General features: G+C 35.8%; 4 protein-coding genes across 6 annotated transcripts; 2 read left to right on the top strand and 2 right to left on the bottom strand.

Moving 5' to 3' along the window:
- Positions 1 to 607: 607 nt before the first annotated feature.
- LOC120014230 lies at positions 608 to 1,912 on the top strand. The gene has a single exon (XM_038866148.1). It carries the CDS (start codon positions 608 to 610, stop codon positions 1,910 to 1,912), a length of 1,305 nt encoding a protein of 434 aa, XP_038722076.1.
- Positions 1,913 to 9,155: 7,243 nt separating this feature from the next.
- Positions 9,156 to 9,841, bottom strand: LOC120014229 (mitochondrial import receptor subunit TOM9-2-like; the record flags this gene model as incomplete). The annotated part of the gene is made up of 2 exons (XM_038866147.1): positions 9,156 to 9,596; positions 9,629 to 9,841. Coding segments are annotated over 2 exons (384 nt in total), but the record flags the coding sequence as incomplete, so codon positions are not given.
- Positions 9,842 to 12,076: 2,235 nt separating this feature from the next.
- LOC120015790 lies at positions 12,077 to 15,927 on the bottom strand. 2 transcript variants are annotated; one of them, XM_038868343.1, is made up of 5 exons: positions 15,640 to 15,927; positions 15,296 to 15,524; positions 13,681 to 13,833; positions 12,405 to 12,987; positions 12,077 to 12,313 (listed from the first exon to the last, which is right to left on the bottom strand). In XM_038868343.1, exons 1-5 carry the CDS (start codon positions 15,847 to 15,849, stop codon positions 12,307 to 12,309), a joined length of 1,182 nt encoding a protein of 393 aa, XP_038724271.1. In that variant the 5' UTR covers positions 15,850 to 15,927; the 3' UTR covers positions 12,077 to 12,306. The 2 variants fall into 2 exon arrangements, with proteins under 2 accessions (XP_038724271.1, XP_038724270.1); XM_038868342.1 differs by having other exon boundaries at positions 12,077 to 12,987.
- A 1,191-nt stretch (positions 15,928 to 17,118) lies between these two features.
- Positions 17,119 to 19,886, top strand: LOC120015791. 2 transcript variants are annotated; one of them, XM_038868345.1, is made up of 5 exons: positions 17,119 to 17,276; positions 17,400 to 17,525; positions 18,183 to 18,278; positions 18,363 to 18,458; positions 19,340 to 19,886. In XM_038868345.1, coding segments are annotated over exons 1-5 (606 nt in total). In that variant the 5' UTR covers positions 17,119 to 17,275; the 3' UTR covers positions 19,627 to 19,886. The 2 variants fall into 2 exon arrangements, with proteins under 2 accessions (XP_038724273.1, XP_038724272.1); XM_038868344.1 differs by having other exon boundaries at positions 18,357 to 18,458.
- Positions 19,887 to 20,369: the final 483 nt, after the last annotated feature.

The raw sequence follows: 20,369 nt of genomic DNA, 5'->3' as shown, positions 1-20,369 counted from the left end.
TCTCCATTCTCGCCCTTTCCCTTAAATCTTTCAATTCAAACACACTCTTAAAGATGTAAAAAAAATATTAATATCGAACGGATATTTGTATAACCCAAATTTCATATCCAACGGATATTCATATAACACAACAATTACCCACATCACCCGATCTTCATGTTGTATAAGAGGAATTTGCTGCAAATTTTGACCAACTCGATATGGTGAGCGAACCACATGCGAATATCGACCCATGCATCATCCACGCACAGGCACTAAAGTCCCTTTACGTGTCACGCTACCTCTAGAACACCCTCATTAGAGCATTAACAATAGTTTCCTTATCTCTATCCCTACTCTGCAGTGTTATAGGGTCATTATGCAGGATAGGGATTCAATTTTTTCACTATGAACCAACAAATTCCTTATATTGATTCCCTATATCATGTAATTTGAAATTTAAAATTCAAATTTTGAAAAATGTTAGTATTATTTCAATTTAAAAATAATTATTGTTTCAAATAAAAAAATTGCAATGGTAATCTATTATTCACTATATTAATATATGTATTTAATAAATTTCAGCCATCTCATCTAGCAATCTTCTTCTTATTCTTCGAACATCACAATGTTTCAATTTTTTCGAAGAAGACATCAATATCTCTTATTTGATTCTGCTGAACAAGAGGTTATACATGAAAATTGTTTAACCGTGGAAGGAGAAAGTTTAGAGAGAAAAGGCGAAGTGAAGACACATCGAGGTTCTATTATCGATCATGTTTACATCGATCGTGATCATAAGACGACCCATGAAAACTTGGTGCGTGATTACTTCTCCCTAACCCTGCCATTTCCTCATAGGTTATTTCGAAGAGGATTTCGTATGAGTCATAAATTATTCCTCCATATTTATGATGTTGTTGTGGCTTATGATGAATATTTTGTGCAATCTCGAAATGTTGCACGGATAGAGGGCTTATCTTCATTACAGAAAGTTACTGCAGCACTCAGAATGATATGTTATGGAGTTTCTGGTGATATAGTGGATGAGTATATTCGGCTTGCAGAGAGCACAACAAATGAGGCAATGAAAAAATTTGTTGAGGCAGTGATTAATATTTTCGGTGATAAATACTTGAGGTCACATAATTCCAATGACATAAATAGGTTGCTTCAACTACACGAGAAGCATGGATTCCCAGGAATGCTTGGCAGCATTGATTGTATGCACTGGACATGGAAAAATTGTCCAAGCGGATGGAAGGGTCACTACTCAGGCCATAGTGGTGATGCAACAGTGATATTAGAGGCAGTAGCCTCACGTGATCTTTGGACATGGCATACTTTCTTTGGCCTTCAGGGTTCACTCAATGACATCAACGTTCTTGAACGTTCTCCTGTCTTTACAGATGTTATTATCGGTCGTGCTCCATCAGTGAACTTTGTCATCAATAATAATCAATACGATATGGGATATTATCTGGCAGATGGAATCTACCCAAAATGGTCAACTATTGCAAATACAATCCAAATGCCACAATCTCAAAAGGCAAAAAATTATGCAAGAGCTCAAGAGTCTGCACGGAAAGATGTTGAACATGTCCTTGGAGTTCTCCAATCATGTTTCCATATAATTCAACAACCTTGCAAGTATTTCAAGTTAGCAACAATGAAGAATATCATGAGGGCATGTGTTATATTGCATAACATGATTGTAGAAGACGAGCGTTACCTATACAAGTCACTGGAGAAAAGTAACTATTATTTGTTTGAAGAAGTTTCTGCTCCAATAGTAGATTACGGATATAACCACTTTGATTATAACCAATTCATTGCTGGACGTGAAAAGTTAAAAGACAAAATTATGCACCGCCATCTTCAAGAATACTTAATTAAGCATCTATGGGAGAGGCATGGAAATGTTGATTACTAGTTCAAAGTTGCCATATAATTCTACCTATTTAATTAATATCTAAGTACTATTATTCCGTTTGAATGTAATGTCTAAGTATTTGTACTTGTATTTGCACTTTGTTTGAATGCAATTTCAAGTATTTATATTCTATTAGAATAAAATGTCTAACAGCAAGGTTACAAGAAATCCAAAACAACTTCAATTACCGTAAGTCCAAAGCAACTTCAATTACCAAAAGTTACAATAAGTTTAAAGCAACTTCAATTACTATAAGTCCAAACAAAATTCAACTACCACAAGTCCACGGAAATTGGAATTTGAACTAGTTCAAAGAAACATAAATTTTACATGACCAAACAAATAACAGTTGCTAGCATAAAGCCAGATTGGACAGTTGCTCTCTCAAAGATCTTTGCTTGTTTCATTTCAATGTACTTCCGCTGCATCTCATTCAAGCTAGACATGTCAATAGTCATAACCTTCTCCTCTTTATGCTCCCTATCAAGCTCAAGTTTCTCCCTCTTCAACTGTAGATACTTATCCATTTTTTTGTTATCCTGAAAGATGACATCCATCTTCTGATCATGAAACTTTTGCATCAAATCTTGTGACTTTTCAAAATGAATGCTTGTTTGAGACTCTCCACTATCTTCAACCTTCATTCGTTTGTTCTTCATTCGCTCCTTTCCATCATTCTTATCAATTTGCCTTTCCCTTTCTACACGACCAGAGGCATTCATATCATCTCCTAAATTGATTGAATCTGATGCATGCAGCTTTACTTCGACTCAAACTAGGGTTCACCACTTCTATAATCCACTTTGGAGAATTCTTGAACACTTGATAACACTGTAAAAACTTGAAGACACCTTTTTCATTTTCCTCATTAGGCCATACTTTAATGGCTTGATTAAGCTATATAAATATTGAGCAAAATGTCAAAATAATAAATCTGAAACTATCTCTAATATATTAAAGGGATGATCATAATAAAGAAAATTTCACCTTGCCTTGATCAATCATTCTACTCGGATTCACAGACTCAATGCTCTGAACGATCCGAGAAAACTTTAAGCATTTAGTTCTAATAATGCTAAATCGATTGATTATTGATTTCTCTGATCGATATGGATTGCTGCTTGGATTCGACAAGTACTCTCTCCACACTTTAGTCCAATATTGTTCTTTTGCTTGGTCAGTTCCAATCACCACATCCTCACTAGTATGCTCCCATACCGTGATTAGAATGAGGTCTTCCGCTACAGTATAATTTTCTGCCTTTCTTACTTTTGGCTTGTCTATGCTTTCATGATTAATTTGAGACTCCCTATTGATATACCTTCCAAGCAAAGAGAAAAATACTAAGGGCTAATCATATTTTCACCAGAAGACTAATCCTATTTTTATGTTTGTGAACATGAACTCAACAACACTACTTAGCAATAACGTAGCCAATCAAAAGAATTAAAAACACATATACTTTGGGTTTGCATGTTTAAACATATGAGCAATCTGTAGCATTTTTCAACACAATAATCGTCAAAACTGCACCCGAATTCAGATTACACAAGAACAATCACAAGTGCAATATGCAGGTTTAATCATCAATAAGATCACAATCTTCAGCATTTGTTATCAATAATCATGAACACTGCACTCAATTCAATCCAAAATACCCATTGATAGATAAGATGTCGAGGTGTCAAAATCAAACAAAAAATGAAACAAACAAAGGTCAAAATCATGAAACAACCAAATCTCGAAATCCCAAAACAAACCATGGTCAAAATCAAACAAATAATGAAGATCGAAATTTCAACCCTAGATTTGTTTTTCTACAAAATACCTTCAAATTAAATTATTCGAGATGTCGCAAATGAGACTTTAGAGAAGAAGACAATCAATGAAGAATACCGTCGAAATAGTTTTGGAGAAGAAAATCATGGGTTGAAAAAGCTTTGAAGAAGACGAGATTCGTGATGTTGCAAATGACGCTGAATTTCTTTACCCTTTTCTAAAGCTGATGTGTCCACTTAAATGAGGGTGTGAAATGTCATTTTACATATATAGAGACCGGTCTTTTGACTCCCTCAACGTAAAATCCTATATAGAGATTAAAATAGAGAGTTAAATAACGATAAGGATTTGTTGGTGTATTCTTCAAAGCTGAGGATAGAGAGTTTATTGGGCAAACTGTTGTGAATGCTCTTAGGCTCTACTCCACCTCCCCCTACTCTCTGCGCAAGGGCGGAGGGAGGGGGACTGCATTGGGCTGTAGCCTAGTGTAGATTTCTTATAAAAACATTTATACATTTATACAAAGAGATTGGCAGCAAGGTAGGAGATAGTCGAAGTAGGTGTTGCCGCTGTTGTTGAAAGAGCTCCTCATGCTTTTGTGGAAAGGAGAGAAATGTTGAGAGTTTTAAGAAGGAAGATGAAGCTAATGTATTTGTGAATATGTTTCAATGGTGGACACGTGTGACTGACTAATGGATAAGGACAAGCACAGCCACAAACCACTTGTTTTTATATTCTTTTCAATTGTTTTGATCGAATTTTTTAAGTCCTACACATATACGAGAAATATGTTCCATCAATAATCAATTAACCGAATTTTAATTTAATTATATTTTGGTTCTATGTTAGAGCATTAGTGAATTTTATACAAATATTTGACATAGATGATTTATTGTTTTGATTTTTGAGTTATGTATATTGGTAGTATATATTACATATCTAAATATATATTAATTTATTGTGTATTATACACCATCATTTCAACTATCATTCCACCGATTGAACTTCGAAAACCTTAAACCTTCCGCCTACATGGTTTGATGCACGATATAGTTTTGAAAATTATGTTGTACTATAAATAGCCCTAAAAAAATTTCCCCTTAACATTGGTTCCTGGCTCCGCCCTTGTCTCCGCGCCTCTTCTCTATTCTCCCTTTCTCACCTACCGTCGTCTCATGGACAACCCTCATCTCCACCAACTCCTCTTTCCCTCTCTCCCTCCGCCTCTTCCTATCCATGCTGCGCCACTCCTATCTCCCTCATCTAGGCACCCTCGCCTCCCTCTTCAAGACCTCTGTCTCCGCCATCTTCTTCGGCCTCTCTCTCCACTCCCTTTCACTAAAACTCTCTCTCCATTCCCACCCCTTCACGACATCCTCTCTTGTCAATTTTTATGCGAAGTGTCGTCTATCCCATGATGCTTGCAGGGTGTTATTTGAAATAACTGACAAGGATGAAGTCTATTATGCTTCTGTAATCGTGGGCTTGACACAAAATTCGAGGTCCATTGAAGCCTTGTCACTATTTGTCGAGATGAAGCAATGTGATGTGGCGTCAACCATTCATAGTAGAGTGGAGGTATTAGCATCACAATAATTGGTTCATACACTCTCTTACATCATTTGTTGGACTCATTTTTCTTTACTTTTTAATAATTTCTTGAGAAACCAACTCTTCCTTGTTTTATTCGTCTTTGTATTTTCACTTAATTTCTTCTTTCTTTGGCTCAAGTCCATAGACCAGACAAAGATTTTGGTTTCATTATTCATGGGTTTTAGTGACAAATTTTTGATGTTTCATTATTACATATTTCAATTATATCAAAAAAGGGGCCGAAGCTCCCTTATTTTGCTGAATGTTTAGCTACTAGGGAGGCTGCTGCTTTTGCTATGAAACTTCAAATGGTGGATATTATTTTGGAGGGTGATGCTATGCTTGTGACTGCTGCTTTGATTAGTGAAGGCATTGACTGTTCTGAGGCGGGGTTGTGTATTAGCAGTATTAAGGTCTTGTTATCTAGTTTCCAAAGGGTGGCCTGTTGCCATGTAAAGAGAGGGGCTAATACTGCAGCGGATAGTTTAGCTAAGCATGCTATGGTTTGCGATTCTGATATGGAATGGCTTGGGAACTGTCCAAGTTTCATTTCGAGTATTGTTTCTTCGGATTGTTCTCATTTTCTTCGTTAATGAAGTTTTTCTTGTCGAAAAAAAAAAATTATATCAAAAAAGTCCAAAAACATAAAATTATTTTCATATCAATTATTAATTTTTTTTATATCGTCTCATACGCCATTGCAAATTATTTCCACACAGAGTTGGATTTGTCCGGACTGGCCAACTCGGGCTATACGGACAGATGTCGTAAGTTGAGTATATATTCGACATTCACGAAATTTGTGTCACTGAAACCCGTGAATAATGAAACAAAAAATTTTGTTTGGTATATGGACTTGAGCAGAAAGAAGAAATCAAGTGGAAGTGGAATACAAAGAATGATGAAACAACAAAGAGATGGTTACCCAAGAAATTGTTAAAAAGTAAAGAAAAAATGAGTCTCACAGATGATGTAAGGGAGTGTATGAACCAATTGTTATAGTGCTAATACCTCCACTCTTCATAGTATTGCGGGAGCATTGCGTGCAGTAGCCGAAATGGCCGCGTTGGAGTAGTGTTAGGATAATTCATGGGCATGCTTTGATTACTGAGTTGTTTGGTGAGGTGGTCCCGCTCTGCGAATCGCTTCACAACGATATGTGGTTTACTAAATTTTGTTAACGTCTTTTCACTGGGGTAATGTCTTTTCATCTCGAAGCGACAATTAACAATGCAAGATTGTGTAAAAAGCTTTCTATTTATGCTTCTTGTGTGTGTTTAGCAGAGCTGTGGGGTGTTTAGTAAAGTTGTTAACTGTTGTTAGCAGTTAAGTTGTGTAAAATATATTTTGCTTGTATTATTTAATTTTAATTAGTTCATTTATTTAATTTATTAAGTCTAATATAATTTAGGGATAGTTTATTAACAAATAATGAAAAAATAAGTTAATTTATTCATTTGGAATCAATTTTGAAAAAATTATATTGTAATTATATTTATAATATAAATATAAATATAGTTAAATATATTATATAAATATTACATTAACGTTAAAATATTGCATTACGTAATATTATCAAAGAGTTTTTAATTACTTAAAGGGATGGATCCCACCACAAAAAATAAAAAAGTGCAACTTTTTAGGTGTGGGATAGCTTTTTGAGCGTGGATCCCACACCTAAAAGCTATAACGCCTTAAAACGTTTTTAAACAAGCTCCTATTAGAGCACTTGCAATGGTGTTATTTTGTCTGGGCCAACAAATATGTATGGGGTTTTGTGTTTTGCTGATGTGGTTGTATTGGGTTTTGTGTTTTGCTGATGTGGTTGTATTGGGAGATGTGTTTTGCTGGTGTGGTTGTATTGGAAAATTGTGTTTTGGTGTAGTTTTATTGTGGACAATATGGAGGGAATGAGAATTTGTTGGCCTCCATGTTGGGTGGGAAGGAAAAATGTATAGGAATTTGTATTTTGCTGATGTGGCTATATTGAGAGATGTGTTTTGTTGATGTGGTTGTATTGAGATACGTGTTTGGCTTGACTTTTTATGTAATAGAGATGGGACCCAGTCTTGATTTTTGCTGGCCCAGCAAATTGTTCCCATTGCAATTGCTCTTAGGAGGTTGTTTTTCTGATGCCCACCTTATTCCCTTGTTTGGTGGGGTGGGCTGGGAAAGCGGGTCCACCCCAATAAATCCCCATCAAACACAGCCTACTGGGTTTGGTGGGTACTGTTAACCGCTTGTGCCTCTCATGGGGCAGCAGACATGGCTTCAAAAATGGCTAGGAAATTATTAGACTCGATCCCGCTTGACGACTCTGCTTATGCAATGGTTATGAATTCTATCGGTTTCAGGAAGGTGGAATGAAGTTGCTGAAGTGAGGACAATGATGAAGAATAAGTGGGTGAAGAAGGAAGGAGGGAGGAGTTGGGCGAAAGGAGAAGTAGATGTATTCATGACAGGGGATCGAAAGCATGAGTTTACGAGGGAGATTTATAAGAAGTTGGGAGAGCTGATGGAGGAGATTGAGAAGTTGGGTTATACACCAGTTTTTGATGAGGCATTGCATGGAGGAGGAGGAGAAAGGGAGAAAAGGGCAGCACTTTGGTATCACAGCGAGAAGTTAGCGGTGGCTTTTGGTGTGGTGAGTGGTGCAGCGCCACTAGGAAAGGCTTTGAATTTAAGGATTTGTAGGGATTGTCATGAGGCTTTCAAGTATATTTGTAGAGTAATTGATAGGGAGATCATCGCGAGGGATGTTAAGAGATACCATAGATTTTTTAACAGCAGGTGTACCTGTGAAGATAGTTGGTAATATACTATTACTAGATGGCAATATACTATTACTAGATGGCAGAAGAATACACCAAAAAATGCAATGGACGGCAACTTTTCTCTCACCAGGGATGCAAAGGAGGGGCACATCCAAGGAATTCAAACATTTGATATAAAGGCATTCAAAAAATGATATAAAGCTATACATAAACCATAGAACACTTGCCCCTAACACTTTTTCATCAAAAGTACTGCAATATCTTGTTTTCTAAACATAAGCATTTTGTTTTCTCCCAAAAAAATCTCAATCACGCGTCAATAGATGCTTCTACAATAAGTATAACATTTTTATGTCGCATTAACGGGATGGGAGGGGCTCCAATTATCCCTCAAAAATCATGTTAAATCATAATTTTTGTTTTTGAAAATGACATATTAGAGTTTAAGAGTTAGAAATTAGTGTTTAACGTTTATAACTTAATTTTTAATATTTGAGATTTAGAGATTAGGATTTAAGGTTTAGAGCTTAAAATTTAGTATTAAAAACTTTTTTCTTCCCAAAATCAACTATATTCTAACATATGAACACTAAAATACTTAATCACGCATTTTAATTCATGATTTAACATAGTTTTGACGTATTAATTTTTAATATTTGGGGTTTAAAGATTAGGATTTAAGGTTTAGAGCTTAAAATTTAGTATTAAAAACTTTTTTCTTCCCAAAATCAACTATATTCTAACATATGAACACTAAAATACTTAATCACGCATTTTAATTCATGATTTAACATAGTTTTGGAGGAGAATTGGAGCCCCCCTCCCCGCATTAACACTTGAATGAACTGAGAAGAACTGAATGCTTCAAAGTCCAAAGTAAAGGCAAAGATCATAACTTATGTCAGTCATCTTGATAAAAGGGTAGTCTTGATTTTGAATCACAACATGCTTAAAAGCCCCTTATTTAATCAAGAACAAGTTTAATCCTACCAACTAACCAATGAACTTTGATCAGTTCTCAACATTGTCAGCAAGATTAAGGAAGCTAAGAAGGCCGTCAATCGGAAAGGCATTCAAATGCAATAAGGGATAGGATGTGACACAATCAAAGAAAGACAACTAGTTTCGATTAATTGCGAAATTTCAATTCGAATACCTTCAATCAACAATCGTTATAACTAGATAAATCAACGAGAAAATAAAGATTTTTTAGAAACTACAAGAATTGTTCTAATAATGGAACCCTAACTCAACATCCTTTCATAGAAATTCAAAATTACAGGAGATTCCAAATCGAATCTAAAGGTTTCCACTCCTAACCTGGAGGAGGTCTCTTTCGTCTCTTCTTCAGCAGAGAGTACGAAAGTTCACTTCGGAAGTTGGACTTGGGGCGGCGGCGGGGGACCGAGGAGACTCTGCTGCTGTATCTCCAGCTCGTTAAACTGCTGCTCGCGGTCCATTTCAATTATGAGGGGTACCACTAGGAATCCAGGATCAGAAACGTTGTTCCTGCGATCCAAGCAGCCTTCCCGATGCTCTTCAGCAGCTTCTTCGCCACGAACGCCGGGTCCCCCGCCGCCCGCTTTCTCGTGTCAACAATCTGAGACTCCGATAAGCTGCGAGTGAATCGCGTGATGACCCCTGCGTCGTCGCTGCTTGTGTTGGATATGACAATCGCCTTTTGGCCGCAGACGCCATTGTGAGACAAACAGAGTAGACAGAGATCGACTGATTTGGTTTTTTGATAAATATTTTGTTGCGAGCCGATATTTGCACACGATATTTAACTCAACGCACACAATTACTTAATACATTCTTAATTGGTTTTCAAAACACACTGAGTTTCTTAAAAAATCCTTTCATACATATTAATTATATAATATTTAATATCCTAAACTACCCTTTCTCCTTCCATATATATCTCAACTTCCTTCCTTTAATAATCATTAAAACATTTTTGACAGTTATTTCAAAATCAATTCTCTAGATTAAGTTTAGAAAGTGGAGAAATAGACACAAAAGACTTGATATTATTGAATTATATTAAGGAGAAATAGACAAAAAAGACTTCATATTATTGGAAAAAATTTTAATAAAATCTTGCATACCTTTTTTGCAATGAAACAACAAAGGGAATGTCAAATCACGACAACAATCAATTCCTAAATATACACCACACTCGAAAATAAAAATATGGTGGTTAAAAATTTTAATTGAAGGATAAATCTTATTAACACAATTAAAATACAAATTATATACTTACTTTATTGGGGAGATTTTGTCCAATATCGCTCTCTTCATTGTTTTCTATGAGATTCTCAATATTTTTTTTTTATAATTTTCAGCAAGTTTCCTCTCTTTTTCAATGTAACTAGGCAAAGACATTGAATTCTGTCATAATATTATTCTTGTAATCCATGAATATCCAATATTGGGAGAAAGATGGAAGATTAAGAGAAGATAGGAAGAGAGAGGAGAACGATCATTCGTATAAAAATTTAACTAAAAGATTAGGGTTAAAAAGTTAAATTTAATTGTATTGTATTGAGTAAAAAATATGGGTGCAAAAAGTAAATGAGTTTTAAAGTAATTTCATTTAAGGATAAATTGGTAAACTAAAATATTTTTAAAAAATATGTGTGTATTGAGTCAAAATTTGTGTGTAAATATCGGCACCCTATTTTTTTATCGGACAATTGGCAGTAAGAGCACTTTAGACAACTTAATTGTAAAAAGGTCATGGACATTTTTAAAATTGTAAAAAAGTACAATTTAAGGGTAATTTGGTCATCTGACTTAAAATATTTTTTAGTTTATACCTACAATACCCTCCTCCTCCTCCTCCTCCTTCTTCTTCTTCTTCTCCCCCCTCCAACTATCCAACTCTAGTGTGTCATCTCTTTCCCTCCTTCTTCTCTACTAAAAGTTATCTCCTTCTTTCTCTCCTTCTCCTTCTTCTTCTTCTTCTTCTTCTTCTTCTTCTCGATCTGAATTTGTTCTTCGTTGCCTTCTTCTCCGTTTTTGGTCGAGTTTCTTCTCTCTTCATCACCTTCTTCGTCGTTGCTCGATCTGGACTGCGTCGAGTTGCTCTGCCTTGTTTTTGATAGATCTGGACTATGCTTCGTTGTTCAATCTGGGCTGTGCTTTGTTTTTTTGCAGATCTGGACGCTGGTTCGTTTTTTGCAGAGATGTATCACTATAGTATCACCGTAATATCACCAACACCAAAAAACCACTAAAATGATACAATGAAACTAGTATGCATACTTCATCTTCCTAATTACTTTTCATTTCTTGATCTTCTTTTCTTGGTTACCTCTCTTGTTCGTTTTGGAAAAACATTTACAAGTGCAGAGATGTATCACTATAGTATCACGAACACCAAAAATTCATTAAAATGATACAATTGAACCAATATGCATACTTCTTCTTCCTAATTACTTTTCTTTTCTTGGTTTGTACATCTCTTGCTCGTTTTGGAAAAATATTTACAGTTGCAGAGATGTATCACTATAGTATCACCAACACCAAAAATCCACTAAAATGATATAATTGAACTAGAAAGACATGTAATGCAATCAAATTTACATTCTAACATTTATATCATCATTTTATGAGCAAAAGATATAAATTGAATATTAAATTGAATCTTCTATTTAAAAGTATCACTATTGTATCACAATTCGTGGAGAGAGAAAATCAAATTTGAGGTTATTTTGGTAAACGATGATCCCAGTGTACTTTTTTAAAAGGATGTTTTAGTGATTGCACTTTTTTACAATTAAGTATAATCTAGTGTACCGGCCTCCAAAAGTCCCTTTTTTTATAGGTGAACGGGGATTTTTGATTAAATAAAAAGCCCATTGGACCAAAGGCTTCAGTTTTGGGCCTTTGGGCTTCATAATGGATTGGAGTCCAGATGAAATTTTTGGCTTCCTCAATGTAAAAAATATTCGTTACTAGAGTTTCAGTTCAACAATGATAAAACAAGATAGAGAATTACGAGTAACTCGGATGATATTCTCGAGTTCGAAGATCGAACCATAAATTTAAAATCATTGTTAGGATTAATAAGGAAATAAATTGCTAAGGTACCTGGACAAAGTACACCCTCCAAGTACCCAAAATTTACATGGACCAAGTAAAATTCTTGAAGTAGACAAAAGGCCCATTTCTAAAATAAGTTTGTTTCTCAGGCTAAGTGAAGGAGAAACAGTCGGCCTTAATCAACAAGGACAAAACCTCTTTTTATAAACTGCAAACATGAGAATGGTAAGTTTAACATATGTTCAACTTCAAGGGATTTTGACATCACTGCATCAGCAACAAAATGCTTACCACCACACCTAATATTGCTCCCGAATCCCCTGCATACGACAAGAGATGTATTACAAACCCATGGAACCGCAACAGTGAATGCCGCACCAAAACCTTCTTTGCCATCACCACAATTTCCATTTCCCAACAGGACATCCTTGTATGCTTGGCATACTTCGCCGACATACTTTCCCATTGGTAGATGCGTCTGGTAGAAATATGAAGCACAATTGCCAGAGTCTAATATATCGTAATCCGAATGAAGGTTCACCACCACAGTTCCATGTGCAGGATGCAGATGGTCACTGAGAGCTTTGAGGAATGAGGAATTTGGGTCCCATAACTTGTGAGGGAAGACGTCATCACCATCGTAAGCATCGATGAATACCATATCGTATAGATTTGTGGTTTCAAGAACAAACTTCTCAGCATCTGATTCAAAGAGGTAAAGCCTCTCATGGATGCCCTTCCACAGTACTTCATCCATGGTACTCGGTTTTGGGAGGGCACGCTCACCAGATGGTTTAATAACTGCATAAGATGGAAAGCCCATTGCTTGAATTGAAGTGGATATAACAAGGGGGTCGATCTCAACGATGTGAACAATGGCACCTGAAGGAAGCACGAAAAATTTAACTTTGTTACTAAGGACTCATCACAGATAATTCGGTCCATATAATAATCTCAAGTTACATGTGGAAATTAGCGAACCTCCTAAAGAAGTCTATATACGCAACAAAAGGAGCACATACATGAAGAAGACAAGCAAAATATTTGTCACGAAAGGTTTTTATGTTATCAACTCAGTCAGGGAGATTTCTGCCTCTTGAAACAAGAATTAAAGACGCTCTATATATCAACAATAACACTCAATGAATTTTGATTATGCAAACTATACAGGTGATTTTGGCTAGGAAAATGGCATCTTCATTTGTGGTTTCTTTCCTATTTGATAGTTCCAAAATATCTTTAGCGATGATATCACTATCATGAAATATGAATTATATTGTTCTCAATCACCTTACCATAGTTAATTTTCTGTCTTAGAGCCTTATAAATTGCTTAATATCTAAAATATTTTGGGTTTGATTAATGAGTCTCGTGTCTTCTACATATGTGTGCTTGGTGTCACTCAAAAAGCTTTTCGAGTTTCTTTTTCTTTTTAGATCAGATAAAAAGAAGAAGCGAGCACAGCCAATGGCATTAAAAAGCTAAAATTAGATGACTGCAATTTCTCAAGGAATAAATATAAGCCCGATTATAAGTGCCCAAAAAAAAGGAACAGAAAATGTAGACTTCTCCCACCTTGAATTTTACTGGCCAGAAACAAAGGCAAGCTTCCACCACCATGACCAATACAGAGCACATGCATTGTTTTCTTCCCTTGTATTGCCTTCAATAGGTCATAATCAGAAGATGCTATGCTAGCAAAACCAGCTGATACCATACTCTTAACATCTGCAAAATTACATGGAATAAAATTATAAGTTGCTGACTATGAAAGACTGCACCAAAACTCAAAAACTTAATACTGTGAACACACTTTTATAAGAGATACAACAAGGTCGACAAACAATGCCACGTAGATACGCATAATATGATAGCAAAATAGCGCAAGAACTAAATGAATTGATACGGGACTTCTTCATAAACAACCTATTACCCTGAAGGCAAAGGTCAACATGATATTGCTTCACATAAAAACTACCTAGAGTATGAGTTCACTATACTTGCAGCAAATTAAGGAACTCATATAATGTTGCTCTTCCTTATCTTTGACTTTCTGGCAATTGGAGATTGTTTGGTGACAGGTTTCTCCATATCACCATGAAAGAGAAATCACGGGTTCATTTTGAACGAATTTGCAAAATTTGCAAGTTTTTCATAAGAATGAAAGCATTTCTAGTCATTATCAATAAAATGAACTGTCATTGGAGAACGTAAGTGAGGAACTAATTGAATATCCCAAAAATATAAACCAACGTAAACATTGTTTATGAATGTATGTTACGAACTTTGGTGGCACCAGCTTGGTGCCTTTTTAAATACAGATCCCTTTGTTCTATTTTAAAGCTTTGATTCTCTAGTAACAATCTTCTTGAGGCTATATGTATTGCCTACTTGTAACATTGGTGCCTTACGAATAAAATTCTTTTCCAATCAAAAAAGACAAGTTAGTTGAAATAAAGCATTTCAAACCCAAACGAGGAAGCTGTGTTCTTTTTATATTCGACCATCTTCCCCTTTAGATTTCAAAAGGTGATACCAAATTAATTCTGACAATAATATGTGGCCATATGAATAATGGTCTTCCAACAAGAAACACAAGCCATGAAAAAATATAAAGGAAAAAAAAAAAAAAACTCTTTCCGTGAAAGAAATAGATGACTGCAATTTCCAAACGGGAAATAGTAAACTCCCTGCCAAAGGGGAAACTACAACACTGCAATGAGGTCCATGAACAAAGGTAAACTCATCATTCACATAGGAGTCACCTCTACCACACAAATAGACATGGACCATACCTGTTGATTAATTCATATTTCAACTACATAAGAATACTCAAATCCAAAAAAATTCCAAAGGGCAGGTTATGCCAGTTCCGCTACCCCACCCAATTTTTCATTTGAAACCACCTGTGCTCAATATGTGCCAAGAGTTCCTCAGAACTGAGATTCATGAATATTTAACCATTTTAACTAAAATAAATATATTGCATAGAGTGAACAATGTAAGTAATAGTGGAAGCAAAACCAATATCGGAATATAATTGATGTTTAATCAGCAGAACAAAACAAATTTCTATAAAAATTCAATAAGGAGTTCTTTTCTTCTTTTTTTTGATAGAACTATAATCAGACGATCAAGTTTTCAAGATGAGAAAAAAGAATAAAGAAGAGACAGATGAAAAGGACTTTACATGGAACAGCCAGACAATGTGGTTGCTGCATTAAACAAACAGAGCCAGGTTCCGATTCCCGGTACGCAGCCATCACTTTAGCAGTGCTCTGGCGTGTATCGTCATTAAAACGGAGAGTACGCCATTGATATCCAAGTATTCTAAAGCTATCATTGTGTTCATGACCTGGATGTATTTCTGCATACCTCCGCTGAAGCCATTTCTCTGTCTCCGGCCAGTAAATTTCGTACTTTAAAAACATGAAAATAACACAAAAGAATAAATTGAGAACCTAACAAGAAATCAACCGTAAATATTTCAAAATGTCCAATCAAATATGAGCCAAAAAAACCTAAGGGACTGACCGGTCGGGAAGAAGGGTAAGCAAGGACTGACACGACGCCGTTTCCTTTATCGGAAGTCGAACGGATAATTGTGTGGCCATCGGAGTCCGTTCCCCACCATTCCGATGAGTAGAACCAGTCACCCTCGTCCTCTACACAACGCCGTAATGCAGTACACAATCGCCGGATATTCGAAACGGGACTCACCCGAGGTCGACGCCACAAGACCATTTACTGCAATGACAAAGGCCAAAACCCTAAAACGAATCCTTGCTTTGAAGAAATCAGAAATTAACGGTCCCTTAAACCCTCTCCAGGCACCACCGTAGTTTACCCTAAACAAAACTGTAGAAGCTAGTAAGTAACCGTCTCTGGAGCCCTTTTCACCACAGTTTCTTTTTTTTACCACAGTTTCTTTTCATTGCTCTATTGAAATATTGGAGAATGAGAGATAGTGTGGTTTGTCAGATTGTCTGCCCAGTACCTTGAGGTCCAGGATTCTATTCTCACAAGGGGTTTGAGATTTGGGTAGTTTTCCATCCGCTGTAGTGACCTTCATACCCCTAGGACATGGTTTAGCGTGTGTGGCCTGTGGACATTTCAAATTTTTTTTTTTTGAAATATTGAAGACCTCTTTAGCGAGTATAATTTAATTTTTCAATTTAAAAATTTTGGAGTGTCGGGGTTCTGCTGTAAATGAGTTTAGGACCTTTAGCCACATCATACATTTTGTTTTTTAAATTATGATTATGTTTTGATCTGGATTATGAGTTTAATCGTATGTTGTGTCTTTTTGTAAATAATATTGGGGAGACTTTTTTGATAAACTAAAGGGTGCCATATGTATTCTATTCTTGTGATTAGTGGAAAAAAAATCGATTATGGATCCAACAACAATAAGTGTTTACGAAATATTTATATGTTTGTATCTTAACTCGAATTGGATTTCAAAGTACTTAATTGATCAAACTCGGATTGATTTAAATTTGGACAAATAAATTTAAAATAACTTAACCCAGGTTAGATTCCAAACAAGATTTCTATGTTTAGATCCAAACCCAATTTTAAACCGGACAAAGTTACAAAAATTTTATGTTTTACCTTAGATTTCAGATATATAACTTATATCTCAATTTGATTTAATATGGGTTAGTAAAATTTCCGAACTACCACCCCTACTTATGATCAGGGTTGCCATACTGATGGTCAAGCCCATTTTTCAGAAAAAGAAAAAGAAAAAAGTGTAGTTAACACTAATTTACTAATTTATTATTAAAAAACATAAATGATGAAAAAATGTAGAAGCTTCCGTGAAGAAAACGCATGCTTTTGGGGTAGGAGAGCAGGTGCCAGGTGGGGTGGGGCCGTCAAGTCGTCAACGGGGGCACGGAAACGTATCTGATCTACCGCAAGTAGTGACTGATGTGGCCCGCCATTGGCATCATTTGACCAACCAAAACCGATGGTTCCTTGCAAATCCCTCCAAGTCAAAAGTTCAAAACCATAACTTTCCCATTTTATGCACTCTCTCCTTGTCAAATCTCAACTCCCTTTTTGTTTTGTTTGCTTTCTGTTCGTGCTCAATATTCAGTTTCAAAACCCAAAACGACCCACCTCCGTCAATAACTGAATAAAGAGCTTAATCATCTGCAATACGAGTAAGTTTTCTTATCTGTGTTTGAAATATTGGGCTATTTTATTTACTGTGGGGGTTTCGAAAATGAAAATTTTGTTTGAAATTAATTTGGGTTTTTCTGTGTGTTTTATTTGAATTTTTCAAGTGTATCCGAAGGTAAAGGTGAGAGAGGGGGATGATCGCCGTACTGCTCTGCATGATCATGAGTGGGCTTGTGTGCTCTCCTTGAAAGATATCCAGTCTCTCTCCCTGCACGAATCTTGTTCTCCAGGTATTTATTTTTCGTTAATGAAATCTGAATTAGCTTAAATCTTGCTCTTTATTTAAGGTTTGGAATAGCTCTTTATTTAAGGTTTGGAATAGTTAGTCCATTATTTTCATGCAATTTGGATTCGAGAAGAATATGAAAAAAGAAAAGAAAAGGCTAGAATCAATTTGACCGGGCTTTACTATGTGATTCGCTGGTCTGATTACAGTTGTTGTTTTTTTTTCCCCTTTTTGTTACAGTTTTCAGTCAGTTGTTGTCGTTGATTAGTATTTTTTGCTTACAGATTGTAGTGAGTTTGTTTGAATGATATTTTGTTCCTGTTATTGGTATTTTTGCCCCCTGTGTTAGTATTGGGAGTCCTCCTTTAATATTTAACATCATTTGTTTGAAATAGACCTTTAGTGAGGAACGTAATAATCACCCTTGTTGCGGACATGATACCTTGTAATGAAGTTGAGGTGTTTGAAAAATATAACTTAAATAATTTGTGCATAAAGGAAGAGTAAATCAGACACTCTTCAGATGGAATACTTGTTATCTTCAAATACTAGGAGAAGTCTTGGAGTCCCATATGCTTTCATGAATTGGATTGGGCCATATGAAATGTAATGACATAGTTATCTGTACGTTTTTTTTTTACAAGTTTAGTTACCTTTGCAGTGAGGCAGCGTCTAAAGGTTTCTTCACCATTAGTTGCAAAAATTTCAAAGCCTCATGTACCAGATGATGTCATGCCAATAGTTTCCATATCCCGAGGTGAACAGTTTGACACAGATTTTTTCATTTCTATGTGAAATTTTCCTTCATTTCTTACATTTGACTTCACTTGATTAGCAAAAGAAGAAAAGAGCGACGACGGGAAAGTTGAGGATGAGGAGAGATCAAACATTAGAGTCAGTCAAATTCCACGTCCACGTGCGGTCTTGTCTAGTCCTGGTAATTACAGTTTACTTGTCTATTTGATGCAAACTTATTATCATTTCTCCTTTATCTTTCCCAAAGTAGCTTGTGTGTTCAGTGTGTGCTTGATGACCTGATGCGTACCAAGAAGCTCTTACATAAACCTTATTTTTAAAATCGAAAGAATTTGTGGCAAGGCATGTAAGATATAAAATTCAAGAATGAAGTGAATTGTTTCTCTTGACGGTTTATGTAATTTATTTCTGTACTTTTATGATATTATTTTTATTATTTATCCAGGAAGAGAGAGAGAGAAACCGGGGGACCAGGGGGGTAATTATCCGTAAGCTATTGATGACAATTCATAAAATTGAGCCATCATCCATGGGTCAGTGCATCATGTTGCTGCAGCATTTAGAAGATTGATTTCTATTGTGAAGGCTGTTGTAATCGTTTTTGTGTACAACAGCTTTCTATTTTTGTTCTTAACTTGGGTTTTTATGATGTGGCGTTCTGGAAAATAGTTTACTCATCCATATTCAGATTTTTCAATGGAACGAAGCTAATAGATTGCGCATCATACCTATTTAGTGAAGAAGTTAAGTGAAACACCATTCAGCAGCAAAAATTCCCTTTAGAGATTAGATTTGCATCGACCTCTGTGTAGTTTAACGCACTTTGGGAACATGGCCAAAATAGCCTATGATGATCCATTCTTATGGTAAAGGGGAGCCAAAATCATAAAATTTTTAGGGACATATGCTTATCTACGACTATTTTTGATAGGTAGAGAGAATAGATGCCCCAAGTAGTTGTAATCCAGAATTGTACTTGACATCATCTGGTATATCCAACTTTGAACCTTTTGAACTTGTGTGTGTTGATTTATTCTTTCGTTCTGTAAATTTTGCATGCAGATAATGATGCAGTGATTGGACATAGAAACAGAGTCAAAGCAGAACGAGATCCTGTTTCAAAGTCTCGTCATTTGGCTTCAAATAGACATGGTGTATGTAAGGTTATATCAAGCAACGCCAACAACGAGAGCCCTGTTAATGCAAAAAAGGAAAACAATGCTGCTGGTGATAAGAGTGAAGTTAAAGGAAAGAAAGGGTCAGCAACATCAGTTGCAAGTCAGAGAAGGAATGTCAGACTGGATAAACGAAGCCCTCTGTCAGCATATAAACCAGACATGGTGTTTTAGATGTTTAATATTGGCCTGCCTTAGCTTCTTTTTTTCCCCCTCTCATTTGTAGGTGAGAGGACATTTTATACGAATGTAACGAATCTAATGTAGATCACACGATAGAATACCCATTAAATAGATGGTGTGTTCTTCAATCACGCAAAAGAGGAGATATTGACAGTATTATCTGATTTTCGTATTGGTAAGCCCAGAAACGACTGCGGCTGTAGTTTCTTTAGTATCTAAATGATTGATTTGTGCCACTTTTTTTGGTTTTAGAACTCTTGTTTCTCTTTGGGGGTGATATAAATTCGGATTTGCAGTGGGAAAAGGTTGAGATTTGCAGTAGGAAAAGGTGAATGAAAGAGCCAAAGAGGAGAAGAATGACAATAAAGAGTTCAAGGAGATGAATCAAAATTCATCAATTGCATAGCATCATATAGAACTTTCATAAATTGACTTAAATATTAACAACATAAGATATATGTGGTCTCATCAATGTTAAATAAATCAACATTACTACACATCTCAACAACATCCATTCCAAAAACAACATCCATTCCAAAAGCATCGATATCATGACAATATCACTGCACCCAATAAATAAGTGTCACACACTGTTGGGATGATTTTAAGATGGATGTTGCTCGGATCTTTATCATTTTCCTAAATACGAAGTCTCCCAACTAATCTATCTATCTATCTAATATATAAAGATCTAATATATAAAGATGGAAGGCATCTTAGTATATTTGCGGGCG

The sequence above is a fragment of the Tripterygium wilfordii genome, chromosome 14 (genome assembly GCF_013401445.1).
Source record: "Tripterygium wilfordii isolate XIE 37 chromosome 14, ASM1340144v1, whole genome shotgun sequence".
Lineage (NCBI taxonomy): Eukaryota > Viridiplantae > Streptophyta > Magnoliopsida > Celastrales > Celastraceae > Tripterygium > Tripterygium wilfordii.
This window is presented reverse-complemented; position numbering and strand designations above follow the sequence as displayed.

Bases quoted from the DNA above. Each gene is read 5' to 3' on its own strand.
- LOC120014230 (XM_038866148.1), top strand. From the start codon at position 608: ATGTTTCAATTTTTTCGAAGAAGACATCAATATCTCTTATTTGATTCT.
- LOC120015791 (XM_038868344.1), top strand. The intron at 18,279-18,356 runs GTGAACAGTTTG...TCACTTGATTAG, and splicing joins AATAGTTTCCATATCCCGAG to CAAAAGAAGAAAAGAGCGAC. The intron at 18,459-19,339 runs GTAATTACAGTT...TTTTGCATGCAG, and splicing joins TGCGGTCTTGTCTAGTCCTG to ATAATGATGCAGTGATTGGA.
- LOC120015790 (XM_038868342.1), bottom strand. From the start codon at position 15,849: ATGGTCTTGTGGCGTCGACCTCGGGTGAGTCCCGTTTCGAATATCCGG. The intron at 15,525-15,639 runs GTCAGTCCCTTA...ATGTTTTTAAAG, and splicing joins CTTACCCTTCTTCCCGACCG to TACGAAATTTACTGGCCGGA. The intron at 12,988-13,680 runs GTGGGAGAAGTC...TGCTTCCTTCAG, and splicing joins TCTGGCCAGTAAAATTCAAG to GTGCCATTGTTCACATCGTT.